Source organism: Saimiri boliviensis, chromosome 1 (genome assembly GCF_048565385.1).
Source record: "Saimiri boliviensis isolate mSaiBol1 chromosome 1, mSaiBol1.pri, whole genome shotgun sequence".
Taxonomy (NCBI): Eukaryota; Metazoa; Chordata; class Mammalia; order Primates; family Cebidae; genus Saimiri; species Saimiri boliviensis.
Genome location: NC_133449.1, coordinates 50,782,088 through 50,798,704, shown reverse-complemented (window position 1 = coordinate 50,798,704; position 16,617 = coordinate 50,782,088). Strand labels below are relative to the sequence as shown.

The following is a 16,617-nucleotide window of genomic DNA, read 5'->3' as shown; positions in this document are numbered from 1 at the left end:
AATGGGAAATGGTGGGCTTTGGGGCTGCGGAGAGGTTTTCATTTCTCTTTTCGGACCCGGAAGCCAGCGGAGAGTTGGTTTGTTAGTACTTTGAAATTTCAGTTGAAGGAGGCTCTTGGCTTTGGTGCGCACCGGCCCCTGACTGTACTCCTGGAGGGAAGGGTAGACCCGGGGCTTCATACCTTTTTCTTTCCATAGGGCGGGGTGGACTAAGTCTGGAGGATGCTTTCTTTCTTTCTTTCTTTTTTTTTTTTAAAGGCCGGGCTGCAAAGGTGTTTAGCTGTTATTCAGTCAGGCCGTGGCCCCTACTTGTTTGTTAAGTGGTGGATGTGGTGCTGTCGGTGGAATTTTTATAATCCAAGTAGTTTTGCTGTCACCAATCAATTTAATTATGTTAATTATAATAAGGAAGCCTAGTGGAGTATGTCTGCCCTGTGGTGTAGTTTCCTTGGTCTTACTGGCTTTTTATCTCTCATTTTTACTTATTAGAAAGTGGTATTGGCCGGGCGCGGTGGCTCAAGCCTGTAATCCCAGCACTTTGGGAGGCCGAGGCGGGTGGATCACGAGGTCGAGAGATCGAGACCATCCTGGTCAACATAGTGAAACCCTGTCTCTACTAAAAATACAAAAACTAGCTGGGCGTGGTGGCGCGTGCCTGTAGTCCCAGCTACTTAGGAGGCTGAGGCAGGAGAATTGCCTGAGCCCAGGAGGCGGAGGTTGCGGTGAGCCGAGATCGCGCCATTGCACTCTAGCCTGGGTAACAAGAGCGAAACTCCGTCTCAAAAAATAAAAAAATAAAAAAAAAATAAAAATAGAAAGTGGTATTAGATTTCCCCTTTCTTTTCTGATGATAGTTCTTTACATCTGTTAATGCTTTGCTCTACACAATTAATTTGCTTATATGACGTTGTATGAGCTTCACCACAGCCTGTTTGAATGGGAGTGGCCAGTGTTGTAACCTGTGGCTCAGCCAGTTCTGTAGAAGGGGTGTACCAGTGTGCCCTCCTACCCTTTCCACTCCTGCCCTGTTCTGGTGTAGCTTGTTGCAAGTCTGGTTGGCAATAGGATTTTCTGTGGGGATTAACAGAGATAATGTAAAATATTTTAATTTGACCCTACCTTTGGGATTCAGTGCCTCAGTTGTAAAATTGAGACAATTAGCTGAAAATTTAAAATATCTGCATAAAGTGAATAGCTAATGGACAAATAAAATCCACATGAGAATACAATTAGAAAAGCCCAATATCCAAGTTGTCCTGTTAATGAATTCACATTAATATTTGGTGGCGCATCTCCCTGACACTTGTGTTATGGTTATGTATTTGATTAAATAAAAATCTGCAAGCCCTAACCTTAGGCTGGAGCCCCAAAACACTGGATTCCGACCACATCATTTCATTAAGTTAGCAGGTGATTTTGGGGAGAGCTACATTGGCCTTTTGGAGGCACCTGTTAAAATCATGTATGCCCCTCAGGGTTTGGCCTAAAGGTCATTTCCTCCTTTCAGTTTTTCCTTAGCATTCTAAGGAGAGGAAGATTTCTTCTCTGTGATTCTGTAGCACTTCATGCCTCTTATGTGCATTATGTTGTATCTTATGTTCTCGTCATCTGTGTGTTCATTTCTTCCAGCGCCTTAAAGGGTAAGCTCCTGGAGGGTAGTTAACCTTCATTTAGCATTGGTCACAGTGGGGACCGCCCAGTAAATGTTTGTTCAATTGTGTGCAATGTGATACAAATATGAAAGTATTGGGGTTATTGGAGGCTCTTTGTGTAGAATTTCTGGGGAGTAGCTCTTCGTGTTCCCTAATCCATTGTTGTTCCAATATGGTGACTACTTCCATGTCTGGGTGGATGGAAGACTGAGCGTTCTCAGGTGAATCCTTTGTATAGCCACCCTGGACCCAGCTCTGTCTGTTTCTGGGGGTGTAGCCACCTAGGATGGGTCGCTGTGCAGATCTACTTTCTTCTGAACATCTGTAGCCTCATCCCTTTGTTCTCTTTGGAGCCTGGGCTTTGTTTTTTGACTGGCTTGGTTGAGGAAGCTGATGGGCAGTGATTCTAGTTGGTTAGCAGAAGTAGTATGTATTTCCAGAGTTACTCCATTCGAGAGGCTGAGTGAAGTTCTGATGTTGCACATACATGTGGTTTAATACTGCGCATTAGAATGGGGCCACTCCTCTAGCAGGGCCTGGTTGGTAGTATTCTGCTGTTGGGCTGCATCATAGGCAGCCTTTGGTCACCTCTGGTTGGCTTTGGCAAGGGCACTGATTCCTGTGCCGGTCATTTGATTCCAAGGCCTCAGGGATTACATGGTTGAAGAGCTTTAGGCCTGGCAGGTCGTTGCAATTACTTGTCTCTTCCAAAAGGCAAAGAAGGAGCCTTGTACAGAGCTTGTCTGATTCATCCAAGTTTGTCTCTGTGCCACCTGCCTTCTGGGGGCTGTGAGTGACATGAATGTATGGCTAAGCTTGGTAACCAGGAATTTGGTGATTAAATTACTGTAAAGCTAGAGTTCCTAGCTTCAGGTCAAGTGTGAAGGTCAGGTTAAGTCTAACTAGTGTGATATTTTAAACACACACATAATGTTTTTACCCATGGCTTCTGGTTCATGACACCCATAGCACTTGCTACAGTCTTTTGTTATATATGGGGTGCTTTAGGCCTCAGAAGACAATCTCTCTCTTTCTCCCTATCTTTCTCTCTCTCTCATACCTTCTCCTGCCCTCCTTCCACTTGCTCCTTTCTCTCTGCAGTGCTTTTCTGTCTTGGAGCTGGCTGTAAAGAAATTCTGTGACCTGTGTTGTCTTATTGTAGGTCATAAGATCCCCATCTCAGAAGGGTACCTGTTCCATACCCTGGAGGAAGGAATGCTATACAGACAGACGAAGAATCTGAACAGAAGCCCTTGCAGGGTTTCCCCAGTCAATCTGTACCCTTTTTGTCCAGTCACATTTCTAGGCCCTTGCAATTCCTGGCCTTTTCCAAAAGCCAATCATGTTTATTCAGTAAATTTTCCAAAAGGCTCAAGAGAACAGGGTTTGGAAGCTTCTAGAGAGCAGAACATGTGAAGGTCCCTGAAGGGTGGTGTGCCTGGAGAGCATGGAAGCTCTGTGTCTCTTCCTACATGTCTTGCCCTATGTATCTCTTAATCTATATCCTTCGTCATAGCCTTTATAATAAACTGATAAATGTGTTTCCCTGAGTTCTGAGCCACTCTAGCAAGTTAATTAAACTCAAAGAAGAGGTTGTGGAAACTCCAGCTTGAAGCTGGAAAGTCAGAAGTTCTGGAGGCCTGGACTTGCATTTGATGGGAAGGAGGAGGCAATCTTGGGAACTGAGCCCTCAATGAGTGGGACATGATGGTATCTCCAGGTTGATAGTGTTGAAATTGAATTGGAGGATACCCAGCTGGTGTCTGCTGCAGGATAGATTGCTTGCTTGGGATATGGGAAGAAACCCCCATACATTTGGTCACAGAAGTCTTTTGTGTTGATAATTGTTGTGGTGTGAGAGCAGAGGAAAAAGTTTGAGTTTTTCCACACTCAGACATAAGACCTTTTTTCATTACTTGAAGATTTTTATATATCGAGATATTTAGCCATTTTGAATGTTTCTGTGTTGTGATGTATTATTTACTTGACATGAAGTCCTTGCCTTTGGGGCTTGTCCAGGCAGCCAAACAACTTTATTAGACACGTTGCCTTCTTGAGAACATTGGCACAGGTGGAATTCTGACCTAGTGCAAGCCCTGTTCTGACAGCCCATGCCCCTGGTATATTCAGTGACTTTGGAACTGTGAGTTAGTAAAAGCAGTTTCCACCAGGTCAGTAACACAAAAGTTGTTGGATAAAGTCATCTGTAGGTAGAAGAGGCTGCAGAAGCATTTTTAGTATACAGGTATGTGGTTGTGGGGACATTTAATTGATTTATTTTTTTTAATCTCTACTTGTTGGTCATTCTTTCTAATCTCTAATAGAGCCATAGTCTAACTTTGAGAAGGACCATATTAAATGTGTGTCCTAGGGGCTGACTTTAAGTATTCCTTTGGCCTTTGTCCTGTGGGGAATAAAGGATTTTAGTTGTGGCCCTGTTTGTCCTGAGGGACCTTCAGGACTTTTCTTCTTCCTAAAAAATTTTACTATGGGCTTTCCTTTGTCAAGTAAATTAATTGTTAATCAGTTGTTAGAAGTCTTAAGAAATTTGAAATGAATTGATGTTTCATCAAATTCAACTTCTGAAGTCGCTTATTTGATTGAAGTGGCTCATCCTGTAATCCCAGCACTTTGGGAGGCAGAGGTGAGAGGATCACTTGAGGCCAGGAGTTCGAGACTAGCCTGGGTGACAGAGTGATACTGTATCTCTTAAAAGAATTAAAAAATTAGCTGGACATGGTGGCATGTTCCTGTAGTTCTAGCTATGTGGGAAGCTGAGGCAGTGGGATTGTGTGAGCCGCAGGAGTTTGAGGCTACAGTGAGCTATGATCATGTTACTGCACTCCAGCCTGGGTGACAGAGACCCTGTATCAAAAGAAAAAAATATGAGTTTGTATGTGTGTGTTGGGCATTGATACTGTTTATATGTATATTTAAAAAAGGTAAAATCACACATATATAAAATGAATATATGTCAAAGATTTTATTTAACTCACTAATGAGAGAACTGGAAAAGGTATTAGAACCTATTCATAGGTGTCTTAGTCCATTTTGTGCTGCTAGAATAGAATACCTGAGACTGAGTAACTTACAATGAACAGAAATTTTTTGGCTTATACTTCTGGAGGCTATGAAGTCCAATATCAAGGTGCAGCATCTGGTGAGAGAGACAGATGTTGAAGTGCTATGGGTGGGCACCAATCCCACCCATAAGGGTGGAGCCCTATGACCTAATCACCTCTTGAAGATCCCACTTCTTAATATTGTTATAATGGCAGTTAAATTTCAATATGGGTTTTGGTGGAGATGTTCAAACCATAACAACAGGAGAAGTCAACCACAAGCTCATATGTAGTTAAAAAAAATCTTAAAATGAATTTAGAAGATCTGATAATAATTGTTATCTCACACACTATTAATCTGCATTTCTATGAACAAAAATTACTTGTTTTGTTGACAGTTTTCTGCAAGTTAAAGGGTATCTCTGTAGAGTCCTCATGTATCTTAAAGACAAAGTCACAAACCTTCACAGAGTCAGACAATACTAGCAGGTTCCGCATCCCATCCAGTAGTCTCTTTTGCTCATTTCCAATTCTTAAGTTTTTCCTTACAATGTTGAATTCATCTCTAAAGTGGGATAGTGGGTCTCTAGGTCATAAGTGATTGTTGTGAAATTTGACTTTATATTAAAATTTATAAGTCGTTTTGGTAGGTGATTCATAAATGATAGCTGTTGCTTTGGTGTTCTGTTGGTTTTGCCTTGCACTGGCAGGAGATAGATGTCAGGAAGTTGCTTAGGCACTGAGCTCCATGTTAGTTCCTGTTAGCACTCCTGGCGTCGTTTAGCTCTTTGTGGTCTAGTAGACTCAGCTGAGCTCCTACTTTGTCCTTGGGCTGCTTGTAGGTACCTTCCCTGTTTATTTTTTTCTTTTTTTTTGAGACACAGTCTCGCTCTATCTCCAGGCTGGAGTGCAGTGGCAGGATCTCGGCTCACTGCAACCTCCACCTCCCAGGTTCTAGCAATTCTCCTGCCTCAGCCTCCTGAGTAGCTGGGACTACAGGCGCACACCACCACACCAGCTGATTTTTGTACTTTTTTTTAAGACGGGGTTTCACCATGTTGGTCAGGCTAGTCTTGAACTCCCGACTTCGGGTGATCCTCCAAAGTGCTTGGATTACAGGCGTGAGCCACCACGCCTGGCCCCTTCCCTGTTTCTTAAAGGTGGTAGGCTCAGTATTGCGGTGTCTGTTTCTTATACTTCATACTCAGGAAGTGCGCTGCATCGATTACAGATCCTTCCTATTGCAGATGAAGACTATTTTTCATGTTCTTAACTAAGCCTTTGCTCTCTTCCCATTTTCTCTGAGGCAGGCTCATGCAAAATGAGCACCCTAGGCAGATGCTGACATACTTTATTAAGCTATGTCAGTCCCTCCCTTTCTCTGCTGATTTTGGGAGAACTCTAGATGGTGGACCTGATGTGTCTTGTGGTGCTACCAACTTGAAGGTGCATGTGGAAGGCACTGAAGCCAGAAACCTTAGCTTTCCTCTCTTACCCAGGCTCCAGGCTCTGTTGTTTTTTCTTAGGTGTTTTCTTTCTAATTACCTCCTTGGGGTTGGCCAGGAATCTTTTTTCTTTTCTTTTCTCTTTTCTCTTTTCTTTTCTTTTCAAAACTCACTGTTGCTGGCTTGAAAGGTCAGGAATCTTTAAGTGTTTATGTGCAGGCCATTTCTGTGAGGGTTACGTTAAGTTGGTATTCAATTGCAAGTAATTGCACCAATTATTTGGTAGAATGTAGGGAGGAAGTGGTGGTGTTGACAGTGTCAGAAATGAAGGGAGGAGGTCCTTGTTGATCATTTATCCACCATGCGTTGCCTAAAGTACGGCATTGAGGTTCATTGTTTATGTTCCTGTAAAATAGGCACAGTACCTGTCTTGCATCTGTGTTGGTGAATTGCTGTTCATAATAATTTTATAGCTTTAGGAAGTGGGCTGACAAGGGAATAAAATATGGTATTGATAAGTTTCTTCTCCCCCCTTTTTGGCAGAATAACCAAGTGCTGGGAATTGGAAGTGGTTCTACAATTGTCCATGCTGTGCAGCGAATAGGTATGTTCTCGCACTGTTTGCTGGATGTTTTGTGTATGATGATGGGGTAGGGAGGTAGGGGAGAGGGAGGAAGTGGCATTGTCCTTTTGGCTTCAGCTGTGCAGAGCTGGAGAGAGGGGACTACCTGAGGTCAGTTGAGTGTTTCTGCTCTTTTGTGGAGAGAGGGAAACTTGGGCTTCTTCAGCCAACTCTAAAGAATGCCCTTGCCTTTGTTTACTCTGCTCAGCTGGAGGGGAAGAGCAGACTTAGCTTGAGGTCCCAATATAATTTTAATCATGTGGATGGCATTCTACTCTCAAGTCCTGTGTGTGGTCTCAGACTTCCTCAGGCAGATAATTGAGGTCATAGTGGGTTTGCCCTATGACCCTGGAATGGATGTGGGGCTCCTGCAACTGATGCCTAGTCCCTGCAGGTGCTCATTTCACACGATTAGGGTGTGTCTGGGCTTAGGAAAGGCTCAGAAATTATCAGCCCCTGTGGCTGCTCAACAGGTTTTACTGCCCTGGTCTTTGTTTGTAAGAACAAAACCTAGAGGAGAGGCCTCCCTGAATGCTGAATTCTTCTAGGTGCCAAGGGGCAGGGCCCAGGAGGCAAAGTCCAGGAACACTTTGTCATCAAGGACTGGTTTTACTGCTGGCGTGATGGCTTCTAGAAGCCTTATTGGCCAAATGGGAGCATTTGTGTTGTATACCTTTCAATCTTTTTTTTTTTTTTTTGAGGCGTAGTTTCGCTCTTGTTACCCAGGCTGGAGTGCAATGGCGCCATCTCGGCTCACCGCAACCTCCGCCTCCTGGGTTCAGGCAATTCTCCTGCCTCAGCCTCCTGAGTAGCTGGGATTACAGGCACGCACCACCATGCCCAGCTACTTTTTTTGTATTTTTAGTAGAGACAGGGTTTCACCATGTTGACCAGGATGGTTTCGATCTCTTGACCTCGTGATCCACCTGCCTCGGCCTCCCAAAGTGCTGGGATTACAGGCTTGAGCCACCGCGCCCGGCCTACCTTTCAATCTTAACCAAGTATCTGGAGAATACTTTCAGGGCACAGGAGTTACTATGAATTTTATAATAGTGGCACCCAAACCTCCCAAGATGCACTCAGTGATTTAAAAGACTTGACATTTTAATAAGACAGTTTTTTTCCTGAAATCATTTTTTTAAAAATCAGACTTTCCTGAAAGTTACAAATCCAAAGTGAAAAAATCAGTCTCCTTTAGCTACCCTCTGAGGCCTACAGATAAGTATGTTTTTTACTAAAATATGAAAATAAAGTTCTAGCTTTTTCCTAGAAGAGACAGTAAAGGGGAGTTAAGACTGTGTGGCTAGATGGCCTGGGATCATCTTCCAGCTATGCCACTTATTCGCGGTATAGCTACCAAGTTACATTACCTCTCAGCCTCAGTTGCGTTATCTGCCAAATGGGGAAAGTAATTTAACTTACGTTTTGGGTTGTTAGGATTAAGAGCTCATACATACAAAGTTCTTAGAATGTTGCCAGGCACGTAACAATAGCAAACACTGACACTGCTTTCTGTGGATGGTACTTACCTCTCCAGACTTTCTTGTGTCCCTGTCTTCTGATGTGTGAAGTACAGTCACCAGCTTTTCCACCAAGGAGGGGGACACAGAATGAAAGGCAGCTGACAGTGGAAGATAGACCTTCCCTTAATCTGTTGGATTTGAGTAAACACATGACAAGAAAAATAAAGTGAGGAGAGTGAAAAACTGCCAATGTGTCTTTTGTTTCCACAGCTGAAAGGGTGAAGCAAGAGAATCTGAACCTTGTCTGTATTCCCACTTCCTTCCAGGTATGTCCTGCTTTCCATCTGCATTGTGACAGCTTCTGCTATATCTTCTGGTTCCTCGAGGTTGTGGACACATGGCCTTGTCTTGTACCTCAAGGTTGTTCTAGGTCAGAGAGTCCAGGAATGGGAGAGTTTATTGACCAAAGATTCCATCTTAGAATTATAGTTTTAGGTGCATTTGTTTATTCACTCAATGACTATTTCCATGCATGTTGAGTTTAGGCACTACAGAGTAGGCAGAGATGGCCAGGTAGTCTCTATCCTCAAGGAATATTATTCCTATTTATAGGTGAAAAAAATCAGGCTAGGCCAGGTGTGGTGGCTCATGCCTGTAAACCCAGTACTTTGGGATGCCAAGGTAGGCAAATCACTTGAGCCCAGGAGTTCAAGACCAGCCGGGACAATATGGCAAAACACTGCCTCTACGAAAAATACAAAAATTAGCTGGGTGTGGTGGCTTATACCTGTAGTTCCAGCTATGTGGGATCCTGAGGTGGAAGAATCTCTCTTGAGCTGAGGAGGTCTAGGCTTCAGTGAGCTGTGATTGTGCCAGTGTACTCCAGCCTGGGTGACAGAGTGAGACCCTGTCTCAAGAAAAAAAAAAAAAAAAAAAAAAAACCCAGGCTAAAAGGAATTAAGCAATGTGTTAATACATCATAAAATAGTAGGAACTGATGGAGGAAAGCAGTGGAGCTAGTTAAATATAGAGAAAGACAGAACAGGCTTTGGGAAGTGGAAGGGAAGACAGTTGCTCAGGTGGAGCCAACTCATCCCACATCTGGCTGTTGCAGGGAGGAGTCTGTGTATAATCTCTCATTGGATTAGTCAAGATGATACTATGCACTGGGGTAGGAAGTGAGATTTATTTTTATTTATTTATTTATTTATTTTTGAGACGGAGTTTCGCTCTTGTTACCCAGGCTGGAGTGCAATGGCACGATCTCGGCTCACCGCAACCTCTGCCTTCTGGGTTCAGGCAATTCTCCTGCCTCAGCCTCCTGAGTAGCTGGGATTACAGGCACACACCACCATGCCCAGCTAATTTTTTTGTATTTTTAGTAGAGACGGGGTTTCACCATGTTGACCAGGATGGTCTCGATCTCTTGACCTCGTGATCCGCCCGCCTCAGCCTCCCAAAGTGCTGGGATTACAGGCTTGAGCCACCGATCCCGGCCTAGGAGGTGAGATTTATAAGTGACTGGTACACCTGGGACTTTTTGGACTTAGGCTTGGAACCCTCCCAATCCTGGAGGCACAGAATGCTGGCAGCCTGCAACCAGCTCTGGTGAAGGGAGGGTGGTTAAGCTTCCTGCTAAAACAGACGTGGTGTTAGCTTAATGGTAGGGAGTAAGGCAGAGATTCCAGGTAGACAGTTTAGGGAGTTAGGAGAGTGCATACTATTGGAGCTTCCTTGATGTTAAATCTCTCGGAGACCCTAAACAAGGTGAATGGCCACCCAGGGGACTGAAAGTAATACCTTAAGTGTTTTTTTATTGCTGCTTTTTAAAAAAATCCTGCTGTCTTGAGAAGACACTTTTAAGGCCTCGGTGGCTTGTGGTGGATTTTCTTAGTCTTTTGAAAAGCGAAATATCTAATGTTTCTGACTGACTTGATCATCAAGTATTTTTATTTCTTAATAAATTACATTGGTGTTTATTTTTAAAGCTGTATATGAATGTGGATTGAAGAAACAATACAAGTGTTTTTATTTGAAAGAAAAAAAAAATCCACTCCCCTCACCTTCCCCAAGATGACCACTACCAAGAAAGCACACTCTTCTCACCTCCCCACCCTGACCACCATTATTTTTTTGCTCTTTATGTGAACATACTTTTAGCTCTATTAGGTGATTGGATATTTGCTCCAGTATTTTGAAAATACATGCTTTTCTTGCTGTTTTTAAATTTTTTTAGGTTGACCCAAAAGTTTAAAGTAATAGCCACTATAGAGTTAAGTCAAAGTTAATTTTATTCTGAGCCAAGTTTGAGGACTATAGACCAGGGACACAGACTCAGAGCAAATTGGGAGTGTGTCCCTTTCTGTCATAATTTGGTAGGTCAGAATTAGAAGAAAGAGTATGTTGGATAAAACAGACAATAGAAGACCACCCTTACATGCATTCTGTGGCTGTTAGTTCAAATTGATGAGCTAACATGATTTTGGCAGGAGTTTTATTCCTTTGGTAATGCGTTTGCAGTATTTTTAATATTTGTAACATAGAAATATTAGAAAAATATTAGAAAAAACAGACAACAGAAGACCACCCTTACATGCATTCTGTGGCTGTTCAAATTGATGAGCTAACATAATTTTGGCTGGAGTTTTATTCTTTTGGTAACATTTTTGTAGGATTTTAAATATCTGTAATATAGAAATATTAGAAAAATAATCAACAATATGGTGAGCAACTTAAGAGGTCCACTGAGATAAAGGCAGTGAAGTAAAGAAACAATTATCATAGAAAAGAATCTTGAACATAGATTTTGATAGTCTGTGACTAATAATTTTCCTTCCTTTGTATTTGTACTTTATGATGTCTTTGACATATTTAGAACTGTAATTAGCTGATGATTTATAATGTCCAATAGCTTGACCATTCATTTTCTGCTGGGAGTACAATTTGAGGAGGGTTGAGTTTCAATTTTCCAGTTTTCTTCATTATTATAAGTATTATTTAATCATAAATGTGACTTTCCTATTAACCCAGTATTGTACAAAATGCCAGTATAATTTAAATCAAATGTTGTCTGGTTGCAAATGAGATCTAAAACAGCTTTACACTCTAATTTCTTTTTCCCTTTCCAATGAAAGCATCCTTTTCCTATTATATTAATCAATTTTCATGCTGTTGATAAAGACATACCAGAGACTGGGCAATTTACAAAAGAATGAGGTTTAATTGGACTTTATAGTTCCATGTGGCTGGGGAAGCCTCTCAATCATGGTGGAAGGCAAGGAGGAGCAAGTCTCATTTTACATGGATGGCAGCAGGCAAAGAGAATGAGGAGGGCACAAAAATGGAAACCCCTGATAAAACCATCAGATCTCATGAGACTTAAAACCACGAGAACAGTATGGAGGAAATCATGCCTGTGGTTCAATTATTTCCCACCAGGTCGCTCCCACAACACATGGGACTTTTGGGAGTACAATTCAAGATAAGATTTGGGTGGGGACACAGCCGAACCATATTATTCCGTTCCTGGCCCCTGCCAAATCTCATGTCCTCATATTTCAAAACCAGTCATGCCTTCCCAACAGTCCTCCAAAGTCTTAACTCATTTCAGCATTAACTCAAAAATCCACAGTCCAAAGTCTCATTTGAGACAAGGCAAGTCTCTTCTACCTATGAGCCGATAAAATCAAAAGCAAGCTAGTTATTTCCTAGATACAATGAGGGGTATAGCTACTGGGTAAATACAGCCATTCCAAATGGGAGAATTTGGCCAAAACACAGCAGCTATAGGCCCCATGCAAGTCTGAAAACCCATTGTGGATAGTCAAATCTTAAAGCTTCAAAATGATCTCCTTTGACTCCAGGTCTCACATCCAGGTCATGCTTGATGCAAGAGATGGGTTCCCAGGGTCTCGGGCAGCTCCACCCCTGTGGCTTGCAGGGTACAGCCTCCTGCCTGGCTGCTTTTATGGGCTGGGATTGAGTGTCTGAAGCTTTTCCAGGTGCGTGGTGCAAGCTGTCGGTTCATCTACCATTCTGGGATCTGGAGGATGGTGGCCCTCTTCTCACAGCTTCACTAGGCAGTGCCCCAGTATGGACTCTGTGTGGGGGTTCTGACCCCACATTTCCCTTCCACACTGCCCTAGCAGAAGTTCTCCATGAGAGCCCCTATCATGCAGCAAACTAATTCCTGGGCATCCAGGTGTTTCCATACATCTTCTGAAATCTAGGTGGAGGTTCCCAAGTGAAAATTCTGGACTTCTGTGCACCCGCAGGCTCAACACCACATGGAAGCTGCCAAGGCTTGGGGCTTGCACCATGTAAAGCTGCGGTCTGAGCTCTCTGTTGGCCCCTTTCAGCTATGGCTGGAGTGGCTAGGATGCAGGCTACCAAGTCCCTAGGTTGCACACAGCTCAGGGACCCTGGGCCTGGCCCACAAAACCACTTTTTTCTCCTAGGCCTCCAGGCCTAGGATGGGAGGGGCTTCCATGAAGACCTGTGACATGCCCTGGAGACATTTTCCCCATTGTCTTGGGGATTAACATTTGGCAGATAATTATGCAGATTTATGCAGCTTGAATTTCTCCTCAAAAAATGGGATTTTCTTTTCTATCACATTGTCAGGCTGCAAATTTTTCAAACTTTTGTGCTCTGTTTCCCTTTAAAAGCTGAGCTGAATGCTTTTAAAAGCACCCAAGTTACCTCTTGAATGCTTTGCTGCTTAGAAATTTCTTTCGACAGATACCTTAAATCATGCCTCTCAAGTTCAGAGTTCCACAAATCTCTAGGACAGGGGCAAAATGCTGCCGGTCTCTTTGCTAAAACATAACGAATCATCCTTGCTGCAGGTCCCAACAAGTTCCTCATCTCCATCTGGACCTTATTGTCCATATCACTGTCAGCATTTTGGGTAAAGCCATTCAACAAGTGTCCAAACTTTCCCACATTTTTCTCTCTTCTGAGCCCTCCAAACTGTTCCAGCCTCTGCCTGTTATGTAATTCCAAAGTCACTTCCACATTTTTGGGTATCTTCTCAGCAGGCCCCACTCTACTGGTACCAGTTTACTGTATTAGTCCGTTTTCACACAGCTGATAAAGACATACCCAAGACTGGGCAATTTACTAAAGAAAGAGGTTTAATTGGACTTGCAGTTCCACGTGGCTGGGGAAGGTCTCACGGTCGTGGAAGGCAAGGAGGAGCAAGTCCTGTCTTAACATGGATGGCGGCAGGCAAAGAGAGAATGAGGAAGATGCAAAAGTATAAACCCCTGATAAAACCATCATATCTCATGAGACATATTCACTACCACGAGAACAGTATGGAGGAAACCATGCTCATGATTCAGTTATCTCCCACCAGGTCCCTCCCATAACACATGGGAATTATGGGAGTACAATTCAAAATGAGATTTGAGTGAGGATACAGAGCCAAACCATATCACCTGTGTACTGTATATTATTTTCAGCAGGGGATAAAAATTAAGGGTCATCTCTCTCAACACCCCTGTTCAACATAGTATTGGCAGTTCTGGCTGGGGCCATCAGACAAGAGAAAGAAAGGGTATTCATATAGGAAGAGAAGAAGTCAAACTGTCTCTGTTTACAGGTGACATGATTATATATCTAGAAAACCCTATTGTCTCAGCCCAAAAGCTCCTTAAGCTGATAAGAAACTTAAAGTGTCAGGATTCAAAATCAATGTGCACAAATTACAAGCATTCCTATACAGCAACAGTAGACAAGCAGAGAGCCAAATCATGAATGAACTCTTATTCACAGTTGCTACAAACAGAATAAAATACCTAGGAATATAGCTGACAAGAAAAGTGAAGGACTTCTTTAAGGAGAACTACAAACCACTTCTCAAGGAAATGAGAGGACAGAAATTGGAAAACGTTCCATGCTCATGGATAGGAAGAATCAATATCATGAAAATGGCTATACTGCCCAAAGTAATGTATAGATTCAGTGCTATTCCCATTAAACGACCATTGACCTTCTTCACAGAATTAGAAAAAACTACTCCAAAATTCATATTGAGGAAGGAGACCCAGGCATTTAGGATTCCCTCCCTCTCTGTCATATCCACTGTGCATCTCAATAGAAGAGAGAGCAGGCCAGCTGGCGCCTCCTGAATCTTCTTCCTGAAAACAACAGACTAGGCCTTGGGGAAACTTCAGAAGGCACTATTTTTACTTAAAACAAGATCAAACCAGAAACCTTTTCACATGGGAGTCCTAAACCTGTAAACCAAAACCCTTTCATATGTAATTCTTGAAACTGTAAAACCTTTTCACATGTGAATCCTAAAACTGTAAACCGGAACCCTTTCATATGTAATTCCTGAAACTGTGAACTGAAACCCTTTCATATGTAATTCCTGAAACTGTAAAACCTTTTTACATGTGAGTCCTAAAACTATGAACTTAAGATTCTTCCACGAGAAGCATCTAAAGTATAAGCCCATATAAAGGCTGAACCTCCCTTTGTTGGACGAGTTTTGCTCTTAGGCACGCATGGCAACAAAGCTACCAGCTGTAATACATTCCTTCCTCCTGTAATAGGTGTCCAAGAGATCCTTTCCCATGGCCGCTCCTGCTACAATATGAAACCAAAAAAGAACCTGTATAGCCAAGACAATCCTGAGCAAAAAGAACAAAGGAGGCATCACACTACTGGACTTCAAACTGTAGTAACCAAAACAATTACCAAAAGAGCATGGTACTGGCATAACAACAGACACATAGACCAGTGGAACAGAATAGAGATCTCAGAAATACGAGTGCCCATCTGCAACCACCTGATATTCCACAAACCTGACAAAAGCAATGGGGAAAGGATTCCCTATTTAATAAATGGTGCCGGGAGAACTGGCTAGCCATATGCAGAAATTGAAACTAGACCCCTTCCTTATACCTTATATAAAAATTAACTCAAGAACTTAAATGTAAAACTCTAAAAAATGTAAAGTTCTATAAAAACCCTAGAAAAACATCTAGGCAATACCATTCGGGATGTAGGCACAGGCAAAGATTTCATGACAAAAACATCAAAAGCAATTGCAACAAAAGCCCAAATTGACAAATGGTATCTAATTAAAGAGCTTCTGCACAGCAAAATAAGCTATTATCAGAGTGAACAGACAACCTACAGAATGGGAGAAAATTTTTGCCATCTATTTGACAAAGGTCTATATCCAGAATCTTCAAAGACCTTAAACAAATTTATAAGAAGAAAAAATCCCATTAAAAAATAGGCAAAGGACATGAACAGATACTTCTCAAAAGAAGACATTTATGTGGCCAGCAAACATGAAAAAAAGCTCAACATCACTATTAGAGAAATGCAAATCAAAACCACAGTGAGATACCATCTCGTGTCACTCGGAATGGCGATTATTTAAAAGTCAAGACACAACAGATGCTGGCAAGGCTGTGGAGACACTGGAATGCTTTTACCCTCTTGGTAGGAATGTAAATTAGTTCAACCATTGTGGAAGATGGTGTGGCGATTCCTCAAAGACCTACAACCAGAAATATTTGACTCAGCAATCCCATTACTGGGTATATACCCAAAAGAATATTAGTCATTCTGTTGTAAAGATACAAGCACGTGTATGTTCACTACAGCACTATTCATAATATCAAAGACATGGAGTCCAAATACCACCAATGATAGACTGGATAAAGAAAATATGCTACATATCGCTGGGCGCGGTGGCTCAAGCCTGTAATCCCAGCACTTTGGGAGGCCGAGGCGGGTGGATCACAAGGTCAAGAGATCGAGACCATCCTGGTCAACATGGTGAAACCCTGTCCCTACTAAAAATACAAAAATTAGCTGGGCATGGTGGCACGTGACTGTAATCCCAGCTACTCAGGAGGCTGAGGCAGGAGAATCGCCTGAACCCAGGAGGCGGAGGTGCAAATATGCTACATATATGCCATGGAATACTATGCAGCCATAAAAAGCAACGAGATCATGTTCTTTGCAGGGACATGGATAGAGTTGGAAGGCATTATCCTCAGCAGACTAACGCAGGAACAAAAAACCAAACACTGCATGTTCTTACCTGTAAGTAGGAGCTGAACAGTGAGAACACATGGACGCAGGGAGGGGAACAGCACACATTGGGACCTGTCTGGGGGGTGGGGGGAGGGAGAGCATCAGGATAAATAGCTACTGTGTGCAGGGTTTAATACGTAGGTGATGGATTGATAGGTGCAGCAAACCACCATGGTACACATTTACCTGTGTAACAAACCTGCACATCCTGCACATGTATCCTGGAACTTAAAGATAAAAGAAATTAAGGGTCATATTTATGTGATTTCAGGATTCCAGACATTTTGGGGACAGCACCAACTTCCTGGA

General features: G+C 42.6%; 1 protein-coding gene across 2 annotated transcripts in view; it reads left to right on the top strand.

Annotated features, from left to right (window-relative positions):
• The window catches only part of RPIA (ribose 5-phosphate isomerase A), a 62,548-nt gene that overhangs the window by 646 nt on the left and 45,285 nt on the right, over positions 1-16,617 (top strand). The window contains exons 1-3 of one of the 2 annotated variants that reach the window (XM_074397107.1): positions 772-6,160; positions 6,703-6,763; positions 8,515-8,570. In XM_074397107.1, coding sequence (XP_074253208.1) covers positions 6,029-6,160; positions 6,703-6,763; positions 8,515-8,570 — 249 coding nt within the window. In that variant the 5' untranslated portion in view covers positions 772-6,028. Of the gene's footprint in view, positions 1-771; positions 6,161-6,702; positions 6,764-8,514; positions 8,571-16,617 lie in introns of those variants that run through there. The other variant, XM_003942513.4, reaches the window with a different exon arrangement.